Here is a 13,135-nt window from a genome sequence, read left to right as displayed (position 1 = left end):
GCTAACACAGATTCTCTAAAGACCAGTGAGGATGTGAAACAAGTTGTTTTACAGACTGTAAAGCCTGTTCTTAAGAGTGTCAATGTTCGTCGTTTGAGAACTATCAAGGACACTGGAGTTGTGCTGGAAGTAGCCAGTAAAGAAGATGCTCAAAAGATTTTAAACTGTGAAACAATTAAAGCAAAGGGAATGAAAACTGAAGTCCCTAAAAAGTTAGGCAAGCGCCTAATTATATACGACGTTGATCCAGAAGTAAAAAGTTGATTTCCTATCTGAGATGTTCGAACGGAACTTCAGTTCTCATGGGATTGATAGAGCTCAATTCCAGGCAAGTGTTGTTGTCTGGTCTATTGCAAAGGTTATAAACAAAGATACCAAAAACTGGATTCTGGAACATTCTGATCAAGAACGGCAGAGTGTTCCTTCACTGGTCGTCGTACAAGGTTCGTGACATTTTTCTTACAGTCAAATGTTTTAAGTGCTTTGCCTTTGGGCATCAAGCAAGAAGCTGTAAAGCCAAAGCTGTATGTGGCCACTGTGCTGGTGAGGACACTTTCAGAGGGACTGCCCTAAGAAGGCTGAGAAGCCTACCTGTGCGAACTGTTTTAAGCGCGGAGGTACTACTGACCACTCAGTGCGTAGTAGGGATTGCCCTATCTACAAAAGTTACCTAGACGTGATAAAAAGCAAAGTTGCTTATGGAACAGCTCCATAAGCACTTACTCTGGTACAGTTCTCTTTAGGTCAGATCTCCTGCCGCTCAACAGACAGTGTTGGGTTCCTTCTGACTGCCGGTCTCCCCCGATGTGTGCTGCTTTTCGCAGTTCTCAGTCTCAGTTTAAGCTTGTGTAAATTGTATAGTTGTATATAAGTAAGTATTTACTTATATACTCTTATTTACAGTAGTGCTTGGAGCACTACTGTAAATAAGAGTATTCCCACATGTTAGTGGAAGTTAGTTTTGTGTAGCAACTGCTTGTCATTGCAAATGTACAGTTTTGTGTATATGATAATTGATGTAAATATGGTGCAAATAGTGTATATAAAATGTAAATATGGTGCATATAGTCATATAATGTAAATGTTGTTTTTAGCTCTGTATATTGTTATACATAAGTTGCAAATATGTATACAGATGTAAATATGGTGCAAATTGTTTGAGTTTTGATAATGGTTCTGATCAGAGCAATCAGATCTTAAATAAAATTGTGTAAATAGCTAAAAAATTAAAGGGTAGTAGCTACCTGCCTCCACGGGGCTAGGGATGGTAAACTTTCCTGCTGGATCTCAGCAGGAAAGGCTAAATAAGTCGAAATAGCTAAATTGCATTGTTGCGCCTCTTGCACCAGGAAACGCACCAGGTGAGTGTACATGTGATGATGATGACCTTGAGCTATGAAATTTTTATTTTTTCAGAAAATAAAGAGCTTGTTACAGAGAAGTTTTTTATTAAAATTGCAGTTAGTTATGGAGCTAGAATAAACTCAATCAAGGAACTTTTAAAAGAGAATGTTTTAAGAAACTTTTTTAAATTATATAACTGATAGGGGAAAATGGTAAATAGCCAAGATTATTTTTTTTAAAAATAACCTTGGCCATTATTTTTAAAAATTCATGTTTAGTTAATATAAATATTTTATTTGTTTAAATAAAATTCAGTCTTGTAATTATTCGATCCTATTTTGTAGATTGATTAGCATCCAACACAAAACTTGCAATATTTTTTCTCCTAATAATTAATAACACTGTTTAAATGTAAGGTCGCTCATTGGTGAAGATAGGATATTAGAGCTGGAAAAGGAATTAGAAAATGTGAATTGGAATATCATCGGTTTGGCTGAAACAAGAAGAAGAAATGAATCACTTATAAGTTTATCAAGTGGAAATCTGCTGTACACCAATGGAAACAGTGAAAGGAGCGAAGGTTGAGTTGGCTTTCTAGTCCAAGATATAAAAAAACAACATTTTGGAATTCAAAAGTACATCACCAAGGGTGTCAAGACTAATACTCAAGATTTCTAAGAGGTACAAACTAAAGGTTATAATGATTTATGCACCAACATCGAGCCATGATGATGAAGAGGTTGAAGAAATGTACACTGAAATTGAGTCTTGTAGATGAGGAGAAAACCCACTACACTATTATTATTATTATGGGGGACTTCAATGCTAAAGTTGGAAAAAGACAAAACAGTGCAGAAAGGGAAACTATAGGAAATTTTGGAATTGGTGAAAGAAATAAAAGAGGTGAAAGACTTGTGGAATATGCAGAATCTCGAAGATTGTCAGTAATGAACACTTTTTTTTTTCAAGAAAGGGGTGAACAGGAAGTGGACACGGAAGAGTCCAAATGGATTAACAAACTAATGAAATTGACTTCATCTTCACTAACAGAAGATATATCGTGAATGATGTTACCATCCTGAACAAGGTAAATGTTGGAAGTGATAACAGAATGGAAAGATGCACACTTGATATAGATGTAAGAAAAGAAAGGAAAAAACTGACTTGAGTAAATAATACGAAGGTCTTTGAGATAACGGAAGAGGAGAAACAGCAGTATGTACTGGAACTTAAGAACAAGTTTGAGCTTCTGCAGACTGCTCAGGACCAAAAATAGACAAGGAATATTACAACTTTCTGAAAGTGATAAAGCCCAAGAAACCTATAGGTAAAAAGAAATTCAAAAGAAGAAAAAATTAGTCAAGAAACACTTGTCATGATGAACTGAAGGCAACAAATGAAGAGTAAGATGAACACTGACAAGGAGAAAATTGAGTATACTGAGTTATGCAAAGCCATTAGAAAGAGACTCAAAGAGGACATAAGAAGATTTAACACAAGAAAAGTAGAACGGGCATTAAGGGAAAACAAAGGACTTAAATCAGCAGCCATGAGCAGTAATACAGAAAGACAAATAATACTGAAACTGAAGAATAGCGATTGCATACTTATAAATAACAGAGAAGGCATAATTCAAATAGCATAAGACTACTATAGAAAATTATACAAGGAGCGAGGGAATGATGCCAGCAGTGGGGAAGATGGATCGCAAATTAGTAACACATGTGGCATACCCGATATTCTTCCTGATGAGGTAGAACATGCATTGAAGAATCAGAAAGCTCCAGGGGAAGATGAAGTTACTGTAGAGTTGTTAAAATTGGGAGGAAGAGACATGACACAAAAACTGGCAAGACTCTTCACAAAATGCATTAGAAAAGGTGTGCAATCATAGTTTTGCTGCATAAGAAAGGAGATAAATCATAAATTGGAAATTATAGACCAATTAGCTTGTTATCCCACATCTACAAGTTGTTCACAAGGGTCATTACTAGCAGATTAGAAAGAATACTTGATGAGAATCAACCAAGAGAGCAAGCTGGCAATATGGACAGGATTCTCAACTGTGAATCACCTTCACGTAATATCACAGCTAATGGAGAAAGCAAATGAATATAAAACAGCATTATGCTTGCCGTTTGTGGATTATGAAAAGGCATTTGACTCCATACAGCATAAGGCAATGTTTCGGGCACTGAAAAGACAAGGCATGTATACCCCATATATTATGATTTTGAAGAAAATATATGAGAACGCTACCTCCTTTATCAGACTAGACAAAGACAGTAGCAAATTTAAAATTGAGAAAGGAGTTCGACAAGGAGGCACAATATCTCCGAAGTTGTTTACTGCTGCCCTTGAGGAAGCTTTCAGAAGATTAGACTGGTCACAGAAAGGAGTCAGTGTGAATGGAGAGTACCTAAACCATTTATGATTTGCAGATGACATTGTGGTCATAAGCCACGATCCCAAAGAACTGAAGAAAATCTTAATCAGTTATGCAGAGTTAGTAAGGATTTTGGACTAAAGATGAATATGGCTAAGACAAAAGTAATGATGAACAAGTATGCCAAGAAATGAACAAGAAAGGGATATAATGATTGAAGGAGCAGCAATTGAAAAGGTGGAGTCATATACTTATCTAGGACAAGCTATTAACTGTAATAATGATAAATGGCTGGAAGTCAAGAGAAGAATAAACTTTGGATGGATAGCATTCAGGAAATATAGTCACATACTGAGGAGCAATATCCCAATTTGTCTGATATGTAAAATAATGAACCAATGTATACTTCCCACAATGACTTATGGAAGTGAAACTTGGGCACTCACCAAAAGAATGGAAGAGAAGCTGAGAACCACACAGCGAAGAATGGAACGAATTATATTGGGAATCAGACTGTTAGATATGAAGAGAAACACATGGATTAGGCAGCAAACTCAAGTAAAGGACATTGTTATCAAAACTAAAGAACTAAAATGGTCTTGGGCAGGACACATAGCTCAAAGACATGATGACAGATGGACTAAGAAAATAACAGAATGGTACCCAAGAGGAGCTAGAAGAAAACCTGGAAGACAATGGTGGAGATGGATTGATGAAATTCATGGGTTTGTGGGTAGTAAATGGATGGCCATTTCACAAAGCAGAAGGAACTGGAAAGTTGCTGGAGAGGCCTTCATCCTGCAGTGGATTGAAAATGGCTGATGATGATGAACAAGGGTTTTGCCACACGAATGAAAACAGATGATCCTTAGTGATTTTAACACTGAATTCAAATCTATTTTTCTATTACATACACCTTCAAAAATATTCAAAGTTATCTAGCAGACTAGGGTTACCATTCTATTAGATAACAGCATAATACACAAGATAAAATGAATTGTAAGGGTTATCTGCTTTTCTGCAACTGGTAACTAATCTCTTAGAAAAGTGGTTTATCAGTTTCTGTGGCTGTAATGCACCTCTCATAAGATGTATTATAGCCACAGAAGGTGATGTGCCAATGACTAATAAACAATAACAATCCTCTAAAAATTTAAACCTCAGAAGAAAAGAGCAAGGCAGCTCCAAAAATGTTAGGCATCCTCTTTACGTAATTTATTAATCTTCCAGTAAATTCACATGATAATTTATGCAATTTAGTGTTCTTTTCTATGCCATTTATACTCCTACAAAAAAATATGCCTTTCTTAAATACAGTAGGGCCTCTACTTAAGATGACATTGACATGCGATAATCTCAGGAACCGATATACCATCCATATGATCTTTTATTTTAAGGACCAATGATATTTGCAGGTATCAATGGCTTTGATATATAGCAAGGAACATCAATCACTCGTATGACTGTTTCAGATCTATGATAATCTGAAACTTCAAGCTCCATCAACCAGTGGCAGTACTGTGCACTTTGAAGACTTTAAAGCCAGCAGAGACTGGTTCGAGTACTTAAAAAAAAAAAAAAAAAAGGGGTAAATATCAAGTGTTGAAAGGCATGGGGAGGCATCCAGCAGTGCTGATAATAAAGCAGCTGAGACTTTTAAAATTTAATTCCAAGAGTTAGTTGATCAGGAGGATTATCTTCCCCAGCAGGTTTTTAACATTTACAAAATTGGCCTCTTCTGGAAGTGAATGCCCAGGAACACGTACATCAATAAGGATGAGGCTATTTTACCTGGGCATAAGCCTATAAAAGATAAGCTCACTCTTCTGTTGGGTGCCAATGCCTCTTGAGATTTTAAGCTGAAGCCTTTGCTTGTGTATCACTCTATACCCCCATGGTATTTAAACAACAATAAAAGTTGACAAATGCATGCTGGGAGTATTTTGGCACAGTAAACAAGAAGGCCTGGTTACAGAATATGTCTTCAATGAATGGGAGCTTGAGTTTTTTTTTCCCTTCAGTGAAGAGCTTTCTTGAGAAAAAAATAATCTTCCTGTGAAGGCACTGCTCCTACTGGATAATGTGCCAGGCCATGATCCCAACCTTGTTCAATCTCTTCAGGTACAATTTGACTTTGTTCAAGTCAAATTTTTGCCACCCAACACCACTCCTCTTCTTCAACCAAACCAGCAAGTGATTGTAAACTTCAAGAAAATCTACAAGAAAATATGAAAATGTTTGCAAGTTGCTTTGCAGTGGCCTCTGGTGAAAATGCTCTCACCCTCAGATTTTTGGAGGTCGAAGTTCAACATGCTGAACTGTGTGAGGCTGATTGTAAGTTCTTGGAATGATGTTTCCACCAGGTGCTTAAATTCAGCCTGGAAAAAGATCTGGCCTTTAATTATTCATTATCCCCAGGGGCTCACATTTGGTGAGTATGGGCTTTGCACACCTAGGGTCCTGAGCTGGATATCATCATTCTTCTCTTTCTTGGCGATTCTCTCTGACTTTTGTCTCTCTGTCTCTCAGGGTAACGTGGGAATTTTTTTTTTGGCTGGTGCAGCATGAGCCTCAGGCTTCCTTGCACCATTTAGCTAATAATAATAATAACAACGATGGATTTGAAGATGATGGTGCTTTGACAAATGATATTGTCACTCTTGGTAAATCAGTGGGTATGGATGTTGGTGAAGAGGATGTGGAGGACTTATTGATGCTCGTGGGCATGAGCTAACAACAGAGGAGCTACAAGAGTTGGAGAAAATTATGGAGAGTAACACTGGACTTTAGGAAGCTACAAAACAGTCATCAAAATCAGTCCATTTGGACAGTTTATTTGCCAGTAGCAACAAAAGACTGAAAAGTTGTGTACACTTGAAATATAGTCCCACCACCACTATGCCACCATTGATTTCATAAGCTCTGCACTTCAAGTCTTTTTTTTTTTTTTTTTAAGATATTTTATGACTATTTATTAAATCTTTATAAAAAAAAAAAAACCTCATTTGCAATGTAAAAATGAAGTATAACATGCAAGAAATACCTATTTTATGTGTTGTTGGGGAACGAATTACAGGAAACCAATGTATTATTGGTTTCAACTTACAATATTTTCAACATACAATGGGTTTTGTTGAATGAATTACCATTGGATGTTGGAGCCCCACTGTACATAGTAAAAATTCCAATAAAATTCTCAGATTCTAACAATTGTATGTAGTTAATTGTTGAGCTTTGGACTTTTTCTTTATAATTTTGGACCCAAAACATATAATTTGAGAGTCCAAAAATATTCAACACAATATGATGCTGATATCCATAAACATGCAATAAGAAATTTAATATTAAAAAAACACCACAGTTAGTTTAAATCCTCTATCTCTAAACTATGTTTTACATTTTCTTTATTCCTTTCTCAAAATAAATCTTCCTTTTATATATTCTTCCAAAAAAGTGGAATAAAAAAAAAAAAAAAAAAAAGAAGCAAGATTCAACAACTTTTTAAATACTCCATGAATGAATTTTGGGATAAAGCAATGGAACAAACTCATGTCAAAACAAAAAAGGATGTCATATAAGCAAAAGGTAAGCAGTGTCTCCTTTAATCTTCTGTACTCAAGTGTATATTGTTATATTGAATTCCACCTGTATCCATGTAAAGTAGAGTAAAATAATAGCCTAGAAATTAACAGCTTGGTAAAAGTGTACCACTTCATCCTAAATGGTGCACTTAGCATATTTATGCTAGAGCATGACGGATATTACGATTCCCTGTGGGGTTTTTTTTGGATTGTGACATGATATATTTGTATTTAATTGAACAGAAATATATTTTTATATAAAAATATATATAAAAAATCATTTTTGTTTCATTTTATTTAAATAAAAATGAAAAATTCTTGTTTCTGCCAGCTACAAAATACCATAAGCCAGCTTTAAAACAAAGTGCTGACTATAAAAAAAATGCAGATAAAACATAAGTGATAAGAACAATTAAAAACCATGAAGCTTTCAGAGCTATTTTTTTATGTTAATTTCAAAATATTCTCTTGGTTTAAAAAATTCTCTTTAAAAACTTCTCATGATTTTTAACATCTCTGTGTTTACCTTTTATTTTATTTATATATTATTTTAGTACTTTATTTATTAATGCTGGTTTATTTTATTTTGTGTTCAATGTAGTAGTAGAGATGGTATAAACAAGATTTTTTTTTTTTTTTTTTTTCTCGTTTGATGAGGGTATTGTTATACATGCATTGCACATGGATAGACAATAGGGGTGTTTCCTTTCTTTTTTTTTTTTGTGCTGTTTTGAAATTTTTCTGAAAACAATGCTATAGAATTTAGTAATTGATTAATATAACTATAAATCAGGAACAATTTATTCCCAAACACTGATGTTTTCTTTCAGATTCTTATAAATTGGTGATGGGCTCAACATTTCCTAGTCCTGATAATAATCTGTGTAGGAATAATAAATCGCCTACTGTGGTGACCAGTTGGCATCCTGAACAAGTAATTTTATTTATTTAAACTTCTGTGGTATATATTTCTACTTTTCACGTACCTATGCTGCTCACATTACACTAACTAAGGTTTATGATTTTTGGAATTACTTACGAAGTAATATATTGTTTGCTGAGATGGCCTTGTTTCCTTTGTGGCACAAAAGATAAATTACTAAATACAGTTGAAATATATAATGGAACAAAGATGGACTTCATCTCCTGGGACCCTATCTTGTTGGCAGTTACAAGGTACCTGCATCTGAAATAACCAAGGACATAGTGTTTCAATAACTCCTAAACCTGCCAAAGTGCTGGGTTTGAAAGATTGATCTTATATGTGCAAACCATTAACAAAATACTCATCCATGAAAGGCTAATGACAAATCTTTTGACATTGTAGTTCACAAGTCCAGAACATGAAAGCATGTATCACAAAGTACCAAAGGTTGTCCAAGCAAGCAGTGAGTTCCAAAAATATATTTTTTTTTCTATTTCAACACAGTGAGTAGACTGCAATTCCTCCATATTTGTTCCCTTCACTTGCACACATTTTGAAATGTACCTGTTATTAATGATTGAACTGCTAAGGATATACTGTTCCCTATTTTATGCCATCTAGTATTTAATAGTGGAATATTTTACAATTCTGAAAAGATAAGACTATGTAGTCCAGTTGTTTTCAACCTATTTTTAATAACGGCACCCCTAAGTAATTTATTTTATTTTGCAGCATCCCTACTCAATTTTCTGCCTGTTACATCCGATTTTTTTTCTCTCTCTCTGTGTGTGTGTGTGTGTGTGTGTGTGTGTGTATACACACACATATATATATATATATATATATCTAATATTAAAAAAATATATATGTTATATGATAGTTATTACAATAATATAATTATAAAAATTGCATTTCATAATACAAATTATATATATACAGTATATAATAATTTGACTAAGGTAAAGAAAGCCAACATGAGAGCAACGAGAAATGTCGGATAACTTACGCAGAAAATTAGTTTCCCGACACTGGACTCTAGCAGTAAACAGACGGTAGGTGTTATCGGTCTGGAGCTGAAATCGAGAAGGATATATTGATTGACAGGTGGGCGTGGCAAACAATGAAATGATTGGTGGTGGGCATGACAGATGACAAGCTATACTGTGTAGTCATTGGTTGGCATTATGTGTATTTATGAGTAAAGAACGGTGCATAATAGTTTTGTGATGAACGGTAAACAGGTAATAGTAGCGATGAATCTTTTAAAAATAGAAGAAATTTGTAAGGAAAATAAAACGTTGGTTGATTTTTTGATGAAAACTAAATTAATAAAAGTTTCGTTCTGTTCATTTTTATGTTCTTCATTATGGTTTTTTCTCATTATTAAAAGCAGATTTTTGGAGTTCATAAGTGTTTTTATTATATCGTTGATTTAGGTTTGGTTACGAAAAAAGGAAAAGGTTTCTTTATTTTTCATTATATTTCATAATCTGACCTTAAATGGTAGGTTAGGAAATAATAGAAAAGGGTTCCTTATATTTCGTAACTTGCTCTGAAGTTACGTTAGGTTAGAAAATAATAGGAAAAGAAAGATTCTTTATATATATATATATATATAGTGAAAAGCTATTGAGATGTTGATTGACGTTATGATACGTGTGTATCCACACGAGTATCTTTAAAAATAAAAATACAGTAATAAAAAATATATATTTTGTTAATAAACAATTTATTATTATTTTATTATTATTATTATTAGCCATATGGTGCAAGGAAGCCTGAGGCTTATGCTGCACCAGCCAAAAAAAAATTTCCCTGAGAGAGAGAGAGAGAGAGAGAGAGAGAGAGAGAGAGAGAGAGAGAGAGAGAGAGAGAGAGAGAGAGAGAAGTAGAAAGGAATCACCAAGTAAGGGAAAAATGATGATATCCGGCTCAGGACCCTGGGTGTGCCAAGCCCATACTCACCAGATGTGAGCCCCTGGGGGTAATCCACCCATGATTCTAAAGAAAAAAAAAAGGTTAGGTTACCCCTCCATTTTGGGAGGGGTTCAAGCTCCCATGGGATTCAAGTGGAGGTAACCTGACCTTTTTTAACCATTATGGAAAGCGTTCGTTAGGGCAAGTTACCATTAGCGCTTCTGAGTGATACTAAATTGATGTCATTGTTTGCATACCAATCAGCACATCATTTGCCACGCCTACCTGTCAATCAGTATATCATTCTCAACTTTGCTCCAGACCGATAACACTTACAGTCTGTTTACCGAGCGAGCAGTGCTAGAGTGCCATATCGGGAAACTAATTTTCTGCGTAAGTTATCCAACATTTCTCGTGTGGCAATAATTTTATTCTTTATATAGAGGTACTAAGTAAACATCAATTATAGATCACCATGAAGTTAAAAAGATACTGTACACCTTTTTATAATGAAATAAACATATAAATTTAAAAAAAAAAAAAAAAAGTTTAAGTAACTTAAACCCAAATTATGTAGCACCCCTGGAATGTTGTTGCGGCACTCCAGTTGAAAACCACAGAGTCTTACGTGCTTCACTGTAATATTTATTTTAAATAGTGGTTATAATATAACTTCATTATACATTTACCACACCATAAATATTTTATGCATATCAAAATAATTATTAGAAATTGTTTTGCTCTCTGTATAGTTTAACAGGAGTGAATTGATAAAGAAATTAGTGCAGTTGTTATGACAATGTACAGAGCAAGGTATGGTAATGAGAACATTACCATAACTAGGTCATGATTAACTAAGATCTAGAGATTTCTGCTATATGTGGGAGAATGGGGCATATATTAACTCTTGCTCTGAATGAAAGCTGTAGGTTATAGTGAAAATAACAGCTGAATTGGTATGGGAAAAAACAGGTAAATGGACTTCTCCTTTTTACAGATGAGAAAATGTCCACTATTCAAGAAAATTTTAAACCACAAAATGATAAAGAATATACCCACAGCTTCAAGGAGAAGGAGGAGTCTCATTGTCCTGCATCAATGGTTTGGCTAGGTGTGGCCATGATGGTTGCAGAGTTGAAATATTCTGCAAAAATATACTTTGCAGACATTTTAGAGCATAAATCTCTTTTATCAAACTACATTCCGTGATGGCTATTATACCTCTCTACAGGGTTCAGCCCTTACACATAAAGTTGCTATCATAAACTTGATTTTCATGCCATGTCTTTATATCATCACTTCTTTTGAATATCCTTCTGGGAGACAGTCTATGTCTGCTGGACTACATATTGTGGTCAGAACTGAAGTTCATGACATTTGTATATCTTAATATTGAAAGTCTTAAGTAATCCTTGGTCATGTCAGCAGCAAATTATTTGCTTACTGGACAGTTGTGCATCTTGCAATAAATGAGTGGCAGAGTAGCTGTGCAAAGGACTTTGTAAAAGATATGATAGCCATTTCAGCTATCATTTTCTGAATATAAAGGCAGTTCTAAGAGTGCAGTGGGAAATTACTGACTGGTCAGTCTAACTTCAGTAGTAGGGAAAATCAAGGGTGGAATTCAGAATCATTTAGATAAAAATGGAATTCTGAAAGATACACAGCAGGGTTTTATAAAGGGAAAATCATGTTTAACAAATCTTGTTAGCTGTTTTTACAGGATAAATCATGAGCTGGATTTAGGGAATAATTTCAACATTGTTTATTTAGATTTTAACAAAGCATTTGACTCAGTCCCACGTGAGCAGCCCGTGAGCCACCAAATACGGAGGATGCGGAAAGGCCAGGGGATGACCACCGCATATCCCCGGAGCAATATGGCCTTAGTTGCTAATGCTCCTAAAAAAAAAAAAAAAAACAAATAACAACAACCCACGTGAGCAGTTACTTTATAAGCTGTTTCCCTGTGATTCCAACCTGTTCCAGGTTGGAATCACAGGGAAAATCCTTAGATAGATAGCAGGATGGCTTCATGGAAGGAGGGAAGGTTGTGATAAATGGTTATTCCTCAGATTAGGTTAATGTACGAAGTGGGGTTCCCCAAGGATCAGTATTGGAACCACTGTTGTTTTTGATTTTCTTAAATGACATCGATGAAGGGATAGTGTGTGTGATGTATAAATTTGCAGATGATGTAAAGTTTGGTAGAGTAGTTAATGATCACTGCCAAACAGAGCTTCTTCAGAGTGACCTAGATAGACTTCAGGGAGGGTCAGAAAAGTGGCAACTATGCTTTAATTCAGCAAAATTCAAGGTCTTACATCTGGGGAATAGTAACCCTTCAACTCCACTGGTAGAGTTGAAATAAAGTCATTAGTGGAAGAAAGGGAGTTACAATACGGCCATAAATGAAGTTATCCGAGCATTGTAGACAGATTGCAAGGAAGGCCCATGGTGTCCTATCGATGATTTATCAAATATTTGCTAGTGGAGATAAGAACATCATAATCCCATTATATACAGTTATTGTTAGACCACACTTGGAATACTGAGTTCAAGTATGGAGACTACACCTAATAAAAGACATCAAGGTTCTTGAAAGGGTTCCAAAGATGGGTAACTCTCCTGGTGAGATTAGCAAAAGGTGTCCATGTCAGGAAAGACTTTGAATATGTGGATTGCACAGCTTGGAAACTAGGTACCTTAGAGAAGACTTGATTCAGGTGTTTAAGGCTCTGAGAGGCAAAAGTAAAATAAATGAGGATGAAATTTTCATGGTTATAAATGATTTTTTGTACATAATTTTGGGGCCATAATTTTGTGTTATGGGGGGAAATGTTTAGATTGAATTGCAAGAAGTTTTATTTTAGCCAGCAAGTTATAAATTACTGTAATAAGTATAAGTTACCTACGTTGGTGGTTGAGGCTTGACAGTTTGGGGAAACTCAAGGTTCAGCTGGATGTTACGGGAGGAGGGAA

At 35.1% G+C, this 13,135-nt stretch overlaps 1 protein-coding gene across 1 annotated transcript in view; it reads left to right on the top strand.

The window, feature by feature from the left end:
- LOC150082229 (uncharacterized) overlaps positions 1–13,135 on the top strand; it is a 193,010-nt gene that overhangs the window by 145,251 nt on the left and 34,624 nt on the right. The window contains exon 6 of the mRNA XM_090380454.1: positions 8,142–8,245. Within this exon, the coding sequence (XP_090236580.1) occupies positions 8,142–8,245 (104 nt within the window). The remainder of the gene's footprint in view (positions 1–8,141; positions 8,246–13,135) is intronic.

This window comes from Mastigoproctus giganteus, chromosome 8, assembly GCF_048544385.1.
Source record: "Mastigoproctus giganteus isolate SK-2022 chromosome 8, ASM4854438v1, whole genome shotgun sequence".
NCBI classification, from domain to species: domain Eukaryota; kingdom Metazoa; phylum Arthropoda; class Arachnida; order Uropygi; family Thelyphonidae; genus Mastigoproctus; species Mastigoproctus giganteus.
The sequence above is the reverse complement of the archived record's forward strand: the minus strand, read 5'-3'. Positions and strand labels throughout refer to the sequence as shown.